Source organism: Embiotoca jacksoni, unplaced genomic scaffold (assembly GCF_022577435.1).
Source record: "Embiotoca jacksoni isolate LCO1_2020_lvr unplaced genomic scaffold, fEmbJac1.0.p SCAF_1, whole genome shotgun sequence".
Taxonomy (NCBI): Eukaryota; Metazoa; Chordata; class Actinopteri; family Embiotocidae; genus Embiotoca; species Embiotoca jacksoni.
The window spans coordinates 24,421,133-24,440,924 of record NW_027185229.1 but is presented as its reverse complement, the minus strand read 5'-3'; the positions used below and the strand labels follow the sequence as shown (position 1 = coordinate 24,440,924).

Sequence of the window (19,792 nt, the reverse complement as noted above, 5' to 3'; positions counted from 1 at the left end):
TTTTTCGCAGATGTATACGTACCTTTATCACATAAGAGATCAAATGGGATCCCTTAGAAATAATCTATTAAATATAGAGATTTTTTTTCATGTTAATGGTTGAGTGATTGTCCTCTGACAGATACCTGAGCTCTCTGCTGAAACCTACATTCCTTGGTGTGTATGAGGGTTGTTATGTTTAGTGTAGGTCTATGTCACATATCAAAATGCTCATCTGACAAACAGAGCAGCGACGAGAACAGAAAGCTGGAGACGCACCTGGTTTGACGGTCTTCAAGCGAATCGGCTCCCGAAAGTGACGTATGACAGCCAGGGTGTCACGGTTTGTAAGTCCACTGACGGGCGTCCCGTTCACCTCCAGCAGAACGTCCCCGTAGTAGGGCAGCTTCCCGACGTGACACACCAGCACGTCCAGTTTCATCTGGCCCAGGTGAGGGAACTGCCCCAGCTCGGCTCCTCCAAGGACCTCCACCACGGAGCCAAAGTCCCCCAGGTTCCCCCATGACACGGCGCACTCCACCACTTTACTTGACCAGTGTTTCTTCTTCTTCAGTGTTCTGGACATGGTTTCCCTCTTTTAAAATAACTAACGATGTAACTGGTAGGAGTCGCCTCGGTTTGCAGTTGTTAAAAGAGCGCGATATGACGCGGCCTAATAAACCCTCCTGAGTTATTCTCCCGACCTGCTGGGGATTTCATCTTCTTGACATTTATGAGGCTGCTTTTCACCCTTGAATCTGGAGCTGAGGTCTGTCATCCCACGGGTTTATGCTCCGGTGTGCGCACAGTTGCCTTGGTTGCAATAATTCCAAGAGCTTCTTGTGCGTAAAACAGGAGGGCTGACAGCGGCGAGATGGTTAAAATGGGAGACAATCAAGATTGTGTGCTCTCCGTCGCTACTGTGGAACGATATCCGCGTTTTTTTTCGTCTCTGGGGGAACCTCCCGACGCCAGGTAGCCGAAACAAACTGTAAACAGAGAATATTTTTACTCACTCGGCGGCGGTGTCTGTCGCTGAAATGTAGTGCGTCGATGAGAAATCCCTCATACCTGTGGGCAGGCTGAAAATAGACGGGCGGCAGCGATCACCGGTGGGCGGTTTTTGCAGTTGAGATCCAGCCCGTGATGACTGACTTAAGAGACATCTGCGAGCGTTTGTCTGCTACAGGTTTGAACACACCTGGCACCGCCAAGAGAGATGTTGCCAAGCGCCGGAACGCCCCTTTTACGCTCAACAGCAGCAGTGACGCTCATGCTGGCTCCATCGTCTGGCATTTTGTGGTACTAAATGGAAAGAAATACCACTGTATTAGCCCTACAATGTCCACTGTAACTAATTGCCATTCTATTCCCTGTCTAAAATTAATAACAGCAATGTTTATCAGACTTTTTTTTTTTTTTTTTTTTTTTTTTTTTTTTTTTTTTCATTTTCCGGACCAGTCTTGCATATTAGGTGTAATACGTGTTACAGATGAGCTAAATATACACACAGCATGTAATCCTAATATTAGGCATGCAAAACAAATTTCACCTAATTAAGACAAAATTTGTAAACAGTGAGGTATTCTTGGGGAGGAAACTCCGTGTGACCACAATTAATGTCTACATAGCGCCTCCTACCGATGTAACAAATACTTACTGAATGCTTCCCTGAGGTCTTTGATTAACACTTGCACACCTTCAAACCAACAAGCTCGACTGCAGTCAGCTGTATTTAACAATGCATAATCCATGATTAAAAATTGAATTGATTTAACTACCACTAGACATGTATCTACATCTCTGTGTTGTAATTGTTTATACAGCAGCTGTTTACCTTTATCTTTGTCCTTTACTTTCAACGTAATGCATAACTGAAGTATGCACAGGTCTTGAAAAGTTTTAAAAGGCACTGGATTCATTTCCTTTAAAAAGTCAAAGGTTTTGAATGTTTTTTATTCCGACTCTAAAATTATGAGTCAGTATTACTCATAAAAAAGAACTTGAATTTACTTGAATTTATTTGTTTTTAATCTACCCATCTGTTTTATTATTCATCATTTTGCGATGAATAATTTTGATATACAGCTGGGAAATGATGACACAATTTCAGGTATTTAACACATGACCAGAGGGCCACACTGTTTCCCATTAGCCTTTGACCTGTATAGTCATGAGTGGTGGTAAAACTTTTTTCTATGTGGTGATACAAGTTTTAAATTCTTATCATATGCTGTAAATAGCTTGAGTGCTGTAATAATGACCTTTTCTTCAAGAAGAAACTGCACTCCCACCTTCATGCAAAGCCTATACATTGCCTGGCCTCAAAGCACAGGTGTTGCATACATTTTGCATAAACATATGTATGCTGGTATCAAACTGAATATGAGATGTAAAAACTCCCTTCAGGCATGTTGTTGCCATGAGTGAATCCTGATAATGACATGCAAGATGTTGCAGAACTGATGTGGTGTTCAAGTGTAGCTTTGGGAGTTCATTAAAATGTGTACATGTCACTTTACCTCCAGGGATAACTAGTGATGTTTCACCGCATGTTATAAATGACACACAGTTTGCTTTTCCCAAAACTTCTCCAATGCAATGAGGGATTTGGACAATTTGGATGGATTGGTCAGTAGAGTTAGTTAACTTTATAACTGGAAGCCTTCTGCTTTTGAACCTCTGAAACTGCATCGTTTCTGCTGTCTGGATGTGATCCACAGTTGCAACCCTGGACATTGTCCTGAATAATTAATTGGCTTGAAGAGGTTGATTAACAAAGCTATCATGTCTTTGATGGGGACCAGGGAGTGCAGCAGAGATACAAACAAACTGTACACTCCTATCCAGTGTCTTCTTTGGGATTTATGTAGGAGACTTAAAAAAACAAGGTCTTTTTCTTAACGACAAGACTGATGATGGACTAACGGTTCTTTAATACGCATATTAGCTGGCTTTGTTTTGGCTCGACATGGCTAAATCCAGATTATGGATGGCTTGGCCTTTTAAATCTTCCCACGGTGCGCCCAGAAATCATGTTGTTGCTAAGACCGCTGTGCCGCAATTATTTGTAACCCAAATCGTGTCCTGTGGGCACAGTCTCATTTTCCTCTCAGCACTTGTGCTGTTAAAGTGAAGACAGACACCTGAAACAACTGATCAAAATATACTACTATTATGAACAAAGGTTTCAGTCATTTGTCAAGCAAAAAAAAAAAAAAAGACAAGCATTTGATTGTTCCAGCTTCAGAAATGGGAGCATTTTCTGCTTTTCTGTTACATCTCATTGTAATTTCAATATCAATATCTTAAACCAACCAGCATCACTTTTGCTATTTTAGATGACAATCAATAATCATCATCAATCAACAAGCAAAATAAAACTATTTCTACGAAGTGTTAAGGCAGACATTCAACATTCAAAGAAAATTATCAGAATTCACGTTTAATGTTTGAGTAATGGCTATGTAACAAAAAAAAAGGCTCTTTACACATGCTTTACAGAATGTACAGGTAAACAAGGTCCAAAATACAAATGAAAGAAAAGGCAAAACTTCAACAATACAAAAAAGCAGCATTGGATATTGCCAGAGCAGTTACTGCTAAACTTTGGTATAAAGTCATAAAGGACATTTCAGAGAGAAACAAAAATTAACAAATGCACATTATGTTAGGCTGTGTTGGTAAAAATATTGAATGCTGTACCGGTGTTTGCCCCCGCGGACATGTAGCTCAGATAGGATGACTTATCACTGCAAGTTTTCATTTACATTTCTGAATCGTTCATGAGAGGCATGAAATTGACTTTGACCAGGAGTCCGAGTACATCAGGAAACAAGAATCTGTAACCGCTGAAACAAGGTGTCAAAATAACAGAGAAACCAGGAGTCAGGTTGAGGTTTTAGTCTTGGAAAACAACAACACTACTGTAGCCAACACCAAATTCAGAAGAGGGTTGGAACTTGCTTATTTGGTCGTGAAGAGGGAATCATTGTTGACCAAATTAAAAAAACAAGTTTGAACCAAAAGAAAGCGCAGAGAGTTCATACAAATCACATCTGTATGTAAATATGTCTGAGGAGGTGGAGGTCTGTAGACACTATCTGCTGCTTAACACACCTTAGTGTTATTACAGTTGATAAAATAAGTAACCCATTTGGCAATGTTACACTTGGTGACATCACTTGGAAAGCATAGCATGGAGCTACATCGTTACACAATTGCATTGGAAATTAACTTTTCAGCATTATTGATTTTTTTTTTTGTGGCTGACACACAACATGTCAATTTATTTCTTGGTCAGGAATCACAGCAAAATGTAGCAGCAATGATCGTCACTGAAGGAAATGAGAAAAATAAACTTTCAAATATGGGAGGCAATCTGTTATCAGAGATCATGTCCATTAAAATGACTGATATACTGTCAGCTTTATTAGATGCAACCCGCTAAAATGAAGCTCACCTGAACAAACAGTCCAGTAATACACCGCTGATTTATGAAGGTTGTAATGTTCAGTTGTTGTTAAAGGTGCTGATTCAACTACATGCTCATCATGGAGAAGGCAGTTTGATGTGACGTGGAAATGTCCTGCATTATACAGAATGATGTTTCTACTCACTGGGTGCAGAGAATAATAGAGACATCTGTCAGTGTGATTACATCCTGCTAAATGACCACACAGTTGAATCAACACCTCTTTGAAAACAGAAAAAAAAACAAAAAGAAAAAAAAAACATTTTGTGAATTGAAACTGAACATGGCGGCACAGTGGATGAGTGGTTAGCGCTGTTTTCTCACAGCAAGAACGTCCCTGCGTTTGACCCCTCCGACAGTAGCAGGTGTAGAGTTTGCATGTTCACATGGGTTTCCTGCCACCGTCAAAGACATGTCTGTTAGGTACCGCTGACCAAGGCAACGGCAAAAGATGTTTGTCAGGCCCTGTAATGTGTGGCTGCCCACTGCTCTAAGTGAGTGTGTACACAGTATGGGTCAAATGCAGAGGCTCGATTTCCACACGGGGATCAACAGTGAGTACTTAAAAAAAAAAAAAAAAAAAAAAAAATATATATATATATATATATATATATATATATAATAAAATAAAAATAAAAACTAGGACAGGATTATGTGGCAACTTGCTGAGCCGACTGGTGTATTTGTCTAAAATAGTGGCAGATAAATGTACTTTTTTTTTTTATATAGTCAGCAAATATGAGGCACAAACAAAGCCAATCACATTTGATTTGAGCAACTCTGAAGTGCAATAATCAACCAGGATATTGTTTTTCAGGACAACTCATGAAACAGGTTGATGAGTTTCATCTTCAAACCTCAAACCGGTGTAATAGCTGACTATTGGAAACAGTGGAATTTGCTGAAGCCAGCAGCTGTTTGATGACAGTCTTTCACTTTAACAAGGAAAACAGCCAATTATTTAAAAAAAAAAAAAAAAAGTTAATCTTGTTTCGTGGCCCACCATGTATACATTTGTGGATAATGCTGAGACTTTAAGGATGAAAATGAATAAGCTTAATATTTTTTTTTTTTTTTTTTAAAGTTACTGCAGATTAACATCTCCAACCTCTCTGTAAATGGACTTGCCGGACATGGAATTTAATAGCTAACTAGCATTATGTACACATACATACATGTATAAAATAATACAATACATTCTTATTTTTCACAGTCCCAAGTGAAAACCAAGGCTTAATCAATATTTATGGAAGGATGGTGAACTTTTTGAGATTAAACTGTGAAGACAAATCCTCTCATTGTCAAAAGGCCTTCATGCAGCATGATAAAGTTTGCCACCATTAAATTAAGTGCCTGTAACATAATCAGTGCATAATGTATATAAATCATGACGTTGCCCGATCAAGGTTACTGAGAATGCTTATTAAAAAGGCCATCCATTAGACAACCATAAGAAAGTAGCCAGCAAAAACTGTGATTGTCTCATGTGCAAAACAACTGTACGCTTTCTCCCCAAACTGCTCGTCATTATGAAGGCATAAAAATTATTGAATGAACAACTGCGTTTTATATAGGACAAAAAACAAGAACAGATAAAGATAATATAGGATATATTCATATATATTCATAATATACACCACATTTTGGTGTCACTGTCTCTGGGATTTGCATAACAGGATACCATAGCATAGTTTTGAGTCAGTCAGAATGGCTGTGGGAATGTAGGCGGTGTGCCTTCGAGGGTCTTCCTATTATTATCATCAACCAAAAAACTGCTGGTCAGGGAACAACTACCGCCCCCTGTTTAACCCCCTACTCCCCCACTTGGGAAGAGGTGCTTGGTGAATTCTTCTAAGGTCATGTAGGCTGCTCCACCAGGTGTCTGTTGCGGGAGTGATGAGACAACACTGCCAGTGTGAGGTCAACTGGCACAATATTACAGTCCCACGGCGGCAGCAGCGACGGAGGAGAGAGCAGTCCTGGCGTTCTCTCGTGGCAGCATCTGACATGGCTCTTTAAAGCATACATTCATAGTTTTCTCTAGTACGAGAACAAAGAGGAATGGAGGATGTGGGAGAGAACGATCCTGCAGAGGTGGAGGTGTCAAGGAGGAGGCCACTTTAATCACCGCTCCATTTATCCAGTCCGACGGAGCGGGTGTTTCTACAGCAGGGAACGTTAGCATGTCCTCTTGAGTGAAAGGGGGAATGTAAACATACAAGAGAGCATCTTTGGCAGAGTGTGAGGAGTCTCTTTGGAGGTAGTGGGTGGAGGGTGGTGGTGGTGGTGGTGGTGGGAATGAGGGGGCTGCAGCAACAGAGAGTCTGAGGCAAAATGTGGCCAGAGTGTAAAGACCTATGTGGGGGCTGGATGTGCCTGAGGGTTAGTCCTATGAGAGGCACTTCTGTGGTCCTGGGTGTACTGGCTGGGGAAACAGTCCACCTCCACCTCACTCTGTTCCGCTGCCCCGTCGGCAGCAGAAGTCAGAGCAGGTGTCCTGTGTACAGTCATTGGGAACTGGGAAGCTCCTGGCTGGGGTTTTGAGGACAGATCTTCTCCTTCTCTCCAGAAAGACCTGCTCAGGGAATCTGTGAAGACAGTAAAAGACAACCGTGAAGATTTAATGAGTTGCCCAAAAACCGCTCTGAGGGTTGGACGTGAGAGTTTGCACCTTGACTGCAAAGGTCGACATCTTGCTTTAGGAGGTAAAACGAGTCTCACCATTAGAGTAGTGCTCTGGGGGAGTGTGGCTGCTCAGCCTTTTGTCGTGTGATGTGAGAAACACAGACGAGTCCTGCTTCCTAATGAGGTTTTCCAGTACCGTGTCCTGGTGCTGGCCGAGGCCGTCCTTCAGGCCCGGTAGAGTCTTGTCCAGCGGATCGTCCTCCCCCAGGTAGGCATAGGGGCAGTACTCGCGTGTCCGAGAGTAGATGTTGGCATTGTCGTAGCAGTCAGAGCAGATGACCAGTGGGCCCGCACCACCTGGAGAGGAAGAACAAGTGTCTTTGTAGGCGTTACTTTGCATACGTTTACTGTTCTTCAAGCCTTTTTAAGACCATAACTCTTTATGGAGATTTGGTCAGTGGGATGTAGGCTGTGGTGTTGGAAGAGTCCCTAAAGCTCAAAATCAAATCAGTTACTGATGATTCTTTTCCCAACAACTATCACCATACATATTTCTGTAAATCTAAAATGTGAAACGCATTACAAGCTGGATTGATAAATCGCAGGATTTAAATTTTTTTCATAACATGAAATTGCATATCAAATTTCAAATCAAATTTTCTGAGTTTTACACCGTGGGAGACCTGCATACAGATTTGAAAACTTCATCATTTTACTTCCCTGCTGCTCTTTTCTTTTGTGCTTTTGTTATTCAAAGTTCAAAAGTTGAAATTGTTTTAATAATAAAGTTTCATTAAATTACAAATATATATGAAAAGATCTTCAACACTTTGATCTAAAAACACCTACATATTTAATGAACAAGTTGAAAGACCTTTTTGAAAGGCTTAGATGCAACTTTCAAAATCCCTGACGTGAAAAAAACATCCTGGCAAAACACAAAGTAGAAAAATCTAATCAACTTAAATTACTGCTTCACGGTTTTATGCCTCCACCACCCAATCAAGTTGGAGTTTACCACCATATCTGTTCAGACTCATAATATACGGTATGTTGTGAAGACTTTGATCGTTATTATCTCAAATGTAATTTCCTTTATGTCGTACCAAATCACAACACAAGTGATCTTCACGGTAAAATAGGAAAAGAGCGAAGCCCTTTCAACAGAAGCGTTATAACATTTGCTGCAACATCCGTCAAATATGAATGTTTCTGCAAAGAAGATACAAATTCAACAAGTTGATGCTTCACGCACATCTTCGACCCTGCAGCACAGAAGATCTTTACAATCAAGCGCCGCGTCAACAATTCATACATTTAGTATCCAACCGAATGTGAAATATGGTCACAATCTCCCCTTCTGTTCCTGAGTTATGGTGTGAAATAACGACCAGAAAAATGTTTTTGCAGAACATTACGAGGACATATTAAAGGTGACCTTTTGGATATAAAACGTCATTGCTTCATTATTTTTTTTTTTATCCTATTCGCCATGTGTGTGAAATTGTTTCATAACCGGAGTAAGAATTCTTGAGTTATGGCCACGAATGTGTTTTGTGGGGACACAGAGACCTTTGACCCCCAAAATGTAATCAGTTCATTCATGAGTCCATGTGAACGTTTGTGCCATATTCAAAGAAATTCCCTCTAGATATTCCTGAGATGTGTCATTCACGAGAATGGAACTAACGGACAGATGTACATGTGCAAGAACAGACAACCTGAAAACATAATGCCTCCAGGGGCATGAAAATCATATAATGGCCTGTTTGTCGATGACACTAACCAGTGGGGACTCCAGCTAGTCCCTCCCGAGGCTCCCCGGGGTGGAAGCTGCTACGGCCAGTGAACAGAGAGCCAACCCTGCAGTGCAGCACGCCATTCCCTTCAGTTTCCACCTCACTGCTCGTGTCTCCATAACACACACCTGGGACAAACATAATAATTAGTCATTGTCTAACTTCAGCAGGGGTCTGATGTGAAACACAAAAACAGAAACAAGAACCAAGAATGAAGGGCGTGGAAGTGTGTCTAAAAACCTTTGAACAGTGAGAAGCACATCACAGAAAATGTTATTTTATTCAGGGTATTTAAAATTTGATGTTTTTGTTCTTTTCTTGTGCCACCAGTGATTCATACAGAAGGCGGGACAGGTAGGAATGTATTCCTGTACGTTTGATTTTTTTTCTAGTCTTGTCGTCTTTGTGATGTCAACATCACACGCTTTGTTTTTTTTGTCATCACAATGTTGACACCCCGACCCATCAGATAGAAACTCACAGGCATCCGATGTGGAAATAAATCAGTTTTTACTGGAGATTTGTTCATGTCTAATCAAAAGTTACAACACTGAAAACTAATGAATCAGTGACTTTCAGGGCAACACCATTATTGCCTTACGTTAAATTATTGGAACATCAAAGTCCCTTAAATATAATGGACAATACCGTATCAATCTTCATATAAACAATGAGGGGGACACTATAGGAACTTTTAATTGGGTTTGCAGCTGCAGGAGGCATTCATGTTTCTTGTTGATGCATATGGTGCCTTATATGTGCAGTTCACAGGTGATTACTGCAACAATCGTGTGAACTACTGCCAAAAAACCCAAACTTGTTATATTAAGGTCATGACATAATTATCTTATGCTTATAAGCCAACACCTGAAACGCAGATATCACAAAATGATAGTCCTCATCTGACAAAAAAAAAAAAAAAAAAAGTAACAATAACAAACAATATCTGTGGCGCTGACACTAAAGTTTTGTCTTACCGTGTAAAACATATTGCATTCACTGTATCTCCAAAGGAAGATTACTCACCATCTGTTCCCTTATGGACGTATCCATTGGAGAGAGGAGGCATGAGCTGCTGGTGGCTACCAGCCTCAGAATTACTGTAGCCTTCCTGAGGCTCTGACAAAGTACCCTGAGAGGACAGGTAGCTGGGGATATCTGCTGGCAAATTCATCTCATCTGTAAGAGAGATATTTGTTGTGTCTTATTATCCAAACAAAGTATCCACAGGCACATTTCACAGTTTCCAAACAGCGAATCCGACTTCAAATAAGGCACATTTATTTTACCAGACACTGACCTGTGTTGGTGATACTGTAGTCCTCACTTTTCCTGCGCATGTGATAGATGACAATGACCCAGACCAGCGAGGTTCCAACCACACAGCAAACCACCACGATGACCACGATGCCCACGGTGGTCCAGCCGTCCTGGCCGTACCCCGTGCCGGTGTCGCAGTTTGGTGACGGTGACACGCTCAGGTAGATGTGGCCACGCTCTGTGCCCAGAGTATTGGACATGATGCAGGTGTATTTCCCCGCATCGGCCGGACCAGCATCTACTATGATTAGGAGTTGGTTGGCTGCAGCAAAGAAGTGGCGCTCGGTCAGAACCAGAGGCCCGTCGTCTTTGGTCCAGTTGAGACGTGGGGCGGGGCTGCCTCCGGCGATGCACTGGAGAACAGCAGTCTCACCGCGGGCCACTGTTCTGTCTTCCAGCGGCCGCATGAAGGATGGCGTTTCTAAAAGAAAAAAGAAGAAGAGTTACTTACTTTTGATTTCATAAGTGTTATTTATTGGAGTCATTGATTATATACCAGGGCATGTAGCTTAAAACAAGTCTCAAAAGCACATTATTTAATTAATTAGAGACGCTCCAGCCAGCTGGATTTAAACACTCTAAATGGTATAACAAGATATGCTTTTACATCGTCATTGCTTAAAACAGGCAAGGTGACAACACATAAACAAGAGCTTGTAACGAGCTTGTAGCGAGTGACAGATAATGAATGAGCCGCCAATTTGAGCGGAGTGACTCAGCTGAAATGACCTAGTTGGAAAAAAATGTGTTTTAAAATAATACAGTAATCAGGTGGGTGACTCACCCAGGACAGTGAGAGTAGCGTTCGCCGACAGGCTGCCAGCTGCATTTTGAGCCGTGCAGCTGTACACTCCCATGTCTTCTGTCTTCACGTTAGCGATGAAAAAGATGTCATCATCTGGCATCACATGCATCCTGCGCTCTCGGGCAGCAGGGAAGTCAGTGCCGCCATCCTTCTGCCAAGCAATCTGGGGTGATGGATGGCCTTCAGCAGCACACTCCAGCCTGGCCATAGTCCCAGTCCGAATTGTCAGATCCATCGGAGTCTTAAGAAAAGAGGGAAGCTCTGAAAGATAGGTGGACAGAAAGTCAAGGAAACTATGAGCAATGAAACTGGAATCAAACCTCAGTAGCAAATGAATCTGAGGGTTTTACTACTCAGTAAAAAGACATCATTACTAAACAACTGAGCTGTGTACAAGAAAAAAACATTCTTATATCTAAAACTCTATGAGCTGTATTAAACATCCTCACCATTGACAGTAAGCTTGGCCCTGTTGGAGTAGTTGGAGCCAAAGTAATTGGAGATCACACACTGGTAACGCCCCTCATCAGTGAAGTTGACATTGAGGAGATGCAGCACAGTGGAATAGATCAGCTCTCCTTCCTGATACCGCGCGTAGTTCTGCACTTCTGCATCATACAGCACCTCGCCGTCCTTCCGCCACGCTGTGGTCATTGGTGAATCACTGCTACTGGACGCAATGCAGTTCAGAGTCACATTGTTCCCTCGCAGCGCCACAGACGTCTCTGGGTGAGTCGTGATCTGAGGCTTGGGGAAATCATCTGTGCAAGAGCGGGACAGACCGTGCAAATCAAAGTGAGAAAATTCCTTCAGGCCTCTCGGTTGAAATGTAAGATATTAGTTGGTTTTCTGTCTTCCACTATTCCAGCAGAGGAAGTGCAAACATGGTGATCAAATAACAATATTCTCCAAACTATTCCAGACTTTTTGTTGCTACTGTTTATAAAGTTCAAGTTTATAAAACCTGTGAATCATGGAGTAATGTACTGTACATGTCAAGTGATTTCAAAACATCAAAAGATGCAAGCCATATCCTGGTTTACGCTAACAAGACATTATCCACTGCTGTCACTCGAGGGTATATCGGTCCAGACTGGGAACAATTAAAAAGACAGAATGAGACTGACCACAAACAAACTCTTCTGGCCTGATGGACAGGACATTGCGACCAAGTAGATTGGCAGGATGGGCGCAGATACCAGAGACAGCCTGCTGGAACTGGCTGTCTATCAACCACGGGCCCAGCCACTGCATGTGACAGTCACACAGCAGGCTGCTCGTGTTCAGGACACTGAGAACAGAGAGGTAATTCAGCAGGCGTGAGATGAGTCATCGTAAAACTTATGTCAAAGGTGAACAAATGAATATGAATTTATGATTTCTAAGAATCGTCTTTGAACATTTCAGTGTTCAGTGATTGTGCCTTTTAAAAATACGAAATTAATCACCGCGTAACTGAATCATTTAGAGGGCTGTTAACATAGCACATTAATTTTATAGCTATCTGACAACATAACAGTAAGTCCAGGGCTCAGTGAATAACTGACTGAATAGAGTAGATAAATTTTGTTATGCGGCTGTTTCAACGTGTGGTTTATCTTCCAAATAAAGTTTTATCGGTCTGAAGCCCACAAGGAAGTGTTATTGGTAAACCCTTCAATTTTTAGTTTATAAACCTTTTAGTCACCCAGAGTCAGCCGGATCACAGAGAAGGAAAGGAAAACTTTAAAAGGATCTAAATCATGGCGCGAAATTGGATTCATTGCTCTAAAAACACCTCCGGAGGTGTGTTTTAATAGTTTGTCCTAAAATACACTTCAATTACAAGGGTGTTGTTCTTCAAGTGAAGTCATCAAGGAAAGCCACTTTATCCACTCACCACGCAAATAGTGTTATATTCTATTAAGGCCGCAAGCCAATTACTAACAAGAGGATATGAGTACTGTCATAATACATTTTCTGAGTTTGACAGCAGCTGGGGCATTTTGTCAGCTACTGCTTGAGAGACTCCTAAGATGGGCCGATCAAAACCTTAAAAAGGCCAGACTTAACATTTCCGCTGCCTTTCCTCACACGCAGGAGACAGCTGTCCTGACAAAGTGGGTGCTGCTGCACCACTCAGAAGCTAAATCAGAAGACTGTTTGTCCAATTGACCCTAAAAAGCGTATGCTTTCTGTGAGACTATTTAATAACTCAGCAATTACACATATTTTTTTTTTTTTAAGTCGGCACCAACTAAATGGAGTGAAAGTCATAAAGTAGCGACAGTGAATCAAAAACTTCTCACCAGTTGCAATCTTCTTTCAGTTATAAAATGCAAATCCTGCCCCTCAATTGCTGTGTTTCTTAATCATTCTAATTCCTTTTTAATGAAGGCAACAATAATAAATCAATAGTGACACTGGAATAAGCTGAGAGCTGTTGATTCATTTAGTCTCCACTCACAATACTTTGAGCTTCATATGGGACAACGCCTCAGGGTGTATCGACATGATGCCATTCTTGCTGAGGTCCCTGAAGAGGGGACAGAAATATGGATTAGACACACCAACAATGTGACTTGACCAAAATGGCATTTCACAAGCAGAAGGCAACAACAACAGCACAGTGGTAATAAAAGCCCTCTGCTATCTTTAATCATTCCACAATAACAACGGATCCCACAGTGACACAAATATGACCGCGTAGAGAAAAATGATTGAGAAGAGGTTTTACTCACAGGTGCTCCAGCTCCTCCAGGCCCTCAAACGCTTTCTTTGTAATCGATTTAATCTTGTTCTGCTGTAGGATTCTGGAAAGTTAAAAAAAAAAAAAAAAAAAAAAAAAAAAAAAAATTCACATGATGCTTAGTAAAACAGTTACAGCCACAAAACTTGCTCCCGGGTCTTTTATTTTTATTACACACTGGAACCACTGTGTCAGCAGACTTTTTTCAAGACTAAATAAAAACATCTGACCGGCCTTTTGATGTGAGCTACAATAAACCTGAGGAACAAATGTGCAGCTAAATAAAACCTTTACATCAGAAACGTATATAAAGTACACTTAAGTGTCACATTATAAACACACATTTTTCATTCAAAATGTAGAAAAGACAAAAATCTCTAAAGCATTAACACATCATTTAAAATGCACTGGTTATATACGTCTAAATGCAAGATATTTACAAACCGCCATAAAATATATTAAAATGAAATCTATTAATATTGATATCAATCTATTCTATGTATAATCAAAGTGTCCTCACAGTGTATTCAGCTTCTTCATCCCTTCAAATATACCAATGGAGTCTTCAATGGCCCAGGAGATTTCATTATTGCGGATATCCCTGAAAAACAAAGAGACTCAAGTCAGATATTAAACATTATATAGACTGAACATCTGAAGACCTCAGAGAGGGCACATTATCTCTCATGTAGCAGCCAGCAGCAGTGACTCTTAGTCAGGAGACTAACAGTCTGAGACACCAAACCTCCACACTGTATCACAGTTCGCTGCCCCTGCAGTTCTGATGAGGGAAAATAATTGGCTCTGTTTAGTACCGAGACAGTTCATGGGTCCACTGGAAACCCAGAGAGGCCTTGTGTTTACAGGATGGGTCATGGGGCTCTTTTGTTTCTCTTTCCTCATGCTTGGCCACCTCTGAAAGAAATGTGGCACTCTCTGATTCCTCTCTCCCATGAAAGCTTCCGGATCGGTCAACATCCAAAATACGACCTTTTTTCTCATTGCAGCTCAGTGGCTTAAACGGAACTCTGTAACGCAGCAAATAATGAGTTCAGAGCTTCCCCCAACACTTCGTACCTCGCAGATAAATATTTGATGAAGACATACTTGCTTAATTAGGCTGATCTTCTGGATTTTCAAAGCTTTGGTTGCGATTTTATTGTGGTTCATACTGTAATCTAGTGCCGTTACTTATTGTAGCAGATAACTCAACAATTTAGCCTCAGGCTCAGCTTCAGTTTGTTCCATCTCTCACACAATATCACAACAACCCACTATGTTGTACAGTGTTCCACATGGATGACAAACATAGGTCCCTGCATCTCAAATAAGTCATTTGAAATACTGATCATCATTTCATATGCAGTCTTAATCCACCAGACTCTACTGAATAGAAACCTTTCAGCTTCTCTCCAGGAGTCAGAATACACTTGCTTGCTTCTCAAATGAATTAGCATACCTGTTCAGTAGATTTTTCACATTTTAACTTTGAACTCAGCACACAGCAAATTGCAGGACAGAGAACACAAACCTGGGAGAGTCAAATTCTATGAAAAATACACACGGGGGAGGGGTTTGATTTTAAACTAAATGACTAATGACGAGCAGGATTAACACGCAACAAAGATTATGTTAGAGGATGCAGTTATAAAGTTTTTGAAATTTCTAGTGTTTTCTCTAAACTACTGTGGATTACTTGGAAAAATGAACTCAGGACAGGACTAGAACTACACATGAAGAGTGAAACCAACTTAGACCTACTGTAGTCAGCAGCCTTTCACGAGAAAGCAGAATACAGAACCAAAAACAAGCCAGGACTTGGTTATGATTTGCACACTAAGCTTCATTACACTTCTTAAGTCTAACAGTTAACACGCATTTCAAACAGAGCTCTTTGAAACATAGCACTTACAGGGTGCGCAGACTTGCCAGCCCACTGAACACTACCTCTCCCAAATGGCTGATGGAGTTTTCTCCCAGGTTCAGGCTCTCCAGGAGACCTAATCCTATGAAAGCTGTCTCCTCGAGTCGAGTCAGGTGATTGAAGGACAAGTCTCTGTATGAAACAGACGCAAACATGAAAAACATCAGTTCAAACAATTTCCTCGTTTAACACCAGTCTTCTGTGATAATATAACTGCACACTCAAGGAAGAACCTTTGAAATGAAACAAATTCCCCAAAAATGAAAACATGTAAGTTCAGTACATCCACCGGAGGCTAGACATCACTGAATCAGCTCCAGCCACCCGTACAGCAGCCAAATAAGAGGAACTCTTCCAAGCACACAATGAGTTTCAAAGCCTGGGGCTGATAAAACGAAAGTGGGGTCCCTTAGCTACATGGGGATTTTTAGCTATAAAGCAAACACACTCACAGTTCCTCCAGTTTTTGGCAAAACTCCCAGGCATCTGGTCGGATGATTCCGACGGCATTCTGGCTGACCCGCAGGATACGCAGCATGCGCAGGCCATATAGCCAACCTTTGTTAACCTCGGTTAGGTTGTTGTGCTCGAGCTCTCTGGGGCAAAGATGGGAAAAAATAACATGGTATTAACAAAAATAACTGTCATTACATAAACTCTTGTTATGACAAATCTGCCGGGATGGTGATGGCTAACAACAGTCGTCAACATTTACAGCCCCTTTATAGCTAATTTACATTTCTTTACTGCTCCACAATTGATGATGAAGACACTGCTGAACGAGACTTTAAAGGGTATAACTGTACTCACAATTCTTCAATGTTATTCAGTCCAAAAAAGGCTCCATCCATGAGCTTGGTGATGCCATTCCTCTGCATCTTCAGGGACTTCAGTGAGTCCATCCCCTTAAATGTCAGGCTGTCCACTATCTTGATCTTGTTGCGCTTCATTTCACTACAAAGAGAGTAAGCGTCACTTTTCTAAACAAAAAACAAACTCCCACAATAGAGCCCCAGGAATTTATTCAATTTGGCTTTACAGTAAATTGGCCCAACAAATGAACAGGAATTGCTACAGCAAAATTAAAATCAACAATTTTGCACCAGGGACACATCCTCAGATACTTACAGGAACTGAAGCTGTGGAAGTTTGAAGACTTTGGATGGCAGCACGGCTAATCTGTTTCTGTTCAGCCTCAGCACCAGGAGGGAGCTGGAGATGTTTTCAAAGCAGCCAGGCTCGAGGACGCTGATCTTGTTGTTACTCAAATTCCTATGAGATAAATAAGAAGAAACATTACAACCAAAATTAGGAGGGAGAAAAATGGTTGCTCTGTAGTTACACCTATTGTGAATGTGAACATTTGCAACACTGGCTGGTCTACAGCGAAATGCTTTTTGAGTAACAACTGATCAAAAAAAGTGTTTCAGTGCTCTGACGTGATACGCATACTTGAAACGTCTTGCACTATATAGTACTGGTTTAATCTAGTATGTGCCTTGTAATACTCATAACAGCCCTTCATACATCATCTTACTGTTACAATTTACCGGGTCCATTCATCCCTTTCATATTATGCTATAATTACAAACAAATTTTCTGTTATGAAATAAATCAGTTTACAATTATAGCATAAGTGCATGTGTCTTTGTAATTGCATTATGTACAGTATGTACTCTGGTGCTTTGAAGGTTTTTGTTTTATTACCTGACCTAACAGTTACTTCTGTGATGGAAAAAATGAAATGCAAATTATTTAAATGTGCAGTGCGTGCTTACAGATATTTCAGCTGCATGGACGGGAAGGATCCAATTTTAAGCTCAGTGATAGAGTTGGATGTCAGGTCCAGTGTCTCCAGGTAAACGTATGGTTGTAGTTGATGCATCAACAGCTCTGAGATCCGATTGTGGACTCTGAATTATAAGAAATATAATCAGGTATTATTCCAACAAGTTTGTCTTTGGTATACTCAAATCTCATTCATATAGGGAAGGACTTTTATCTGGTACTGTGATATCAGTATATCAAAACATTGTGAAGCACTTTTTTTTTTTTTTTTCTTTTTTACCAAATTTACAGAAAATGCATGTTTACATTTTTTTCTTTGGGAAAGCATGAATAGGAAATGCATCACATTAAATTACATGCGCTCTGATTCATACACTCAAAACATGCAATCTTTTAAAATTCTCGATTTGAAGTGATCACAACTGACAACTGTACAGACAGAGAATGTCTGTGCTCACATTCAGAAATTCAAGGCTTATTTTGTGCATTTGATTGAGTAGTTACAGCGAGGCAAGAAAACTGTGAAATGGATTTTGCACTTACAATGACAGCGAGGTAATGTTCGAGGAAACATCTCCAAGAAAGGGAAGAACAGTCAGCTCATTGTGATTCATGGTGCTGAAATAAAAATTAACCATAACATTATTAACATATTATAACTGCTGCGGAAGGATTAAAGTAAGTGCATCAGTCAGAACATGGATCACACTACTTCTTCCCTAAACATACCATAGAAATACTATGTACACTATACACACTTTCAGCTGATAGTTTATTAGGTACATATAGATCAAACTCCACACACTCCCAATAGAAGAGGCCAGCCACAAATGCTCCTATTATGAGACTAAAACAGTTGAAATAGTTGTAGAGAAGCGATGATTAACTTTATAATTTTGGAGGGTTTTTATATTGAAATTGAAACAGTTTACACATTTTCTTTCTAAATAAGTTGGAATGAAATGATCATTGTTTTCTGTGGTTGTCTTTATAATAAAATTTTAAAAAAAATAATAAACAATTACATCACAAACAGAAAGGGGTAAAATCTCATTAAGTGAGGGTCAGATGGCTAAAAAAAATGCATGTTAATTTGCTTTCTTGATATATATATATATATATAACATCCCTCGGTACAGCAACAAAAACAGAGCAGCGGATCAACGCTGGTAATCTAAATCCATTTATCCAGTCGTGCACTTACACTTGGGTTATCCCATCTGGGGGGTCCAGGGGGGCCGCGGACAGCCTTCTCCTGTTGCAGTCCAGAACATGAACCTCATCCAGTCCTCTCGAACACGAGCAAGCAGCGGGACAAGGCTCGCCGGCCCATGCACTCAAACTCAGCAACGCGAAGACAAGAGCCGAAGGAACGGTCCAACCTTCCGCCATTTTAAACGTCTTCCCTACTGAGAGGTAGCTACGTGGCTAGCTAACCTCGCTATAAACAAGGCGCGTTTGACTTAAAAACAATTACACCGCTAAATAGTTCCTGCGATCTGATATCAGTCAAACGAACACATCATTGCGGGGTTGTTGTTATTTTTTGTTGTTGTTGTTGTTTTTTTATAGCGCTACGATTCCAGGTGGAACCGTAAAATATAGTTTCTTCCAACTTGCGTGAGGCATCCCAGCAGATTTCTCCCCTTCTTCCCAGTGCTTGGGATTTCTTCCGCTCCAATCAGGACACCCTCCCGGAGCCGCCAGCCAGCTCTAAATACGCCACTTTTCACCAGGCGAGGTCCGTTGAAATCCGCTTTCGCCTACACGGAATCAAACGATATGTTAATTTCGCTTAATCGGGACTGTCGGCCGCGAATTAAAATAATTTCCTCCTCTTTCTCTCCCGAAAGAACAACAAAGCGCCGTGACTGGATGACACAGGATACCTTAGATCCCGCCCCTTTCTAGCGTGTTTAAAGGGATCCTATTGGTTCATGCTTACGTCAGTCAGACTTTTGTACCCATTTGATTGGACCGTCGTCCAACATGTTTTCATGGAAGCGTCCACTGTATGAAGCAAAAAGTTTTTCATAACTGCTGTAGTATGAACTTGTATTGCACATCCTTGTGGTTATTGGAGGTAATATCTGGTTTGTACATTTCGAGAGAGTTGGTTTTTTTTGCATTTTGACAGTTTCAAACATGGATTATAGAGAATTACGTAGTGTATAGTCATATGTGCAAACATCACATCCGAATTGTGTTTTTATGCCCTTATTGCATCCATCCAGAGTCCTACATAAGTGAACAATTGCAAGGATGGTAGCAGTTTGTAAAAAGAAAGTTATGCAACATTTGTCCACAGGCGAAGAATGAGTTTCAATATAATTGTGAGTAATAAGCAATA

The 19,792-nt window shown here is 40.9% G+C and overlaps 2 protein-coding genes across 5 annotated transcripts in view; both read right to left on the bottom strand.

The window, feature by feature from the left end:
* LOC138198119 (membrane-associated guanylate kinase, WW and PDZ domain-containing protein 3) overlaps positions 1 to 1,215 on the bottom strand; it is a 116,588-nt gene extending 115,373 nt beyond the window's left edge. Inside the window, exons 1-2 of one of the 3 annotated variants that reach the window (XM_069149335.1) lie at positions 1,051 to 1,213; positions 259 to 968 (exon numbers count right to left, since the gene is read on the bottom strand). In XM_069149335.1, coding sequence (XP_069005436.1) covers positions 259 to 565 — 307 coding nt within the window. In that variant the 5' untranslated portion in view covers positions 566 to 968; positions 1,051 to 1,213. Of the gene's footprint in view, positions 1 to 258 lie in introns of all 3 variants that reach the window. The other 2 variants (XM_069149342.1, XM_069149325.1) reach the window with 2 other exon arrangements.
* A 2,193-nt stretch (positions 1,216 to 3,408) lies between these two features.
* Positions 3,409 to 19,282, bottom strand: lrig2 (leucine-rich repeats and immunoglobulin-like domains 2). Of its 2 annotated transcripts, none has more exons than XM_069149132.1 (18): positions 18,647 to 19,282; positions 17,986 to 18,060; positions 17,433 to 17,567; positions 16,783 to 16,926; positions 16,465 to 16,608; positions 16,107 to 16,250; positions 15,643 to 15,786; positions 14,251 to 14,331; positions 13,723 to 13,794; positions 13,449 to 13,517; positions 12,130 to 12,293; positions 11,452 to 11,763; positions 10,982 to 11,263; positions 10,178 to 10,618; positions 9,904 to 10,056; positions 8,865 to 9,005; positions 7,175 to 7,435; positions 3,409 to 7,041 (listed from the first exon to the last, which is right to left on the bottom strand). In XM_069149132.1, exons 1-18 carry the CDS (start codon positions 18,832 to 18,834, stop codon positions 6,809 to 6,811), a joined length of 3,183 nt encoding a protein of 1,060 aa, XP_069005233.1. In that variant the 5' UTR covers positions 18,835 to 19,282; the 3' UTR covers positions 3,409 to 6,808. The 2 variants fall into 2 exon arrangements, with proteins under 2 accessions (XP_069005233.1, XP_069005243.1); XM_069149142.1 differs by having other exon boundaries at positions 6,948 to 7,041; positions 7,275 to 7,435.
* Positions 19,283 to 19,792: the final 510 nt, after the last annotated feature.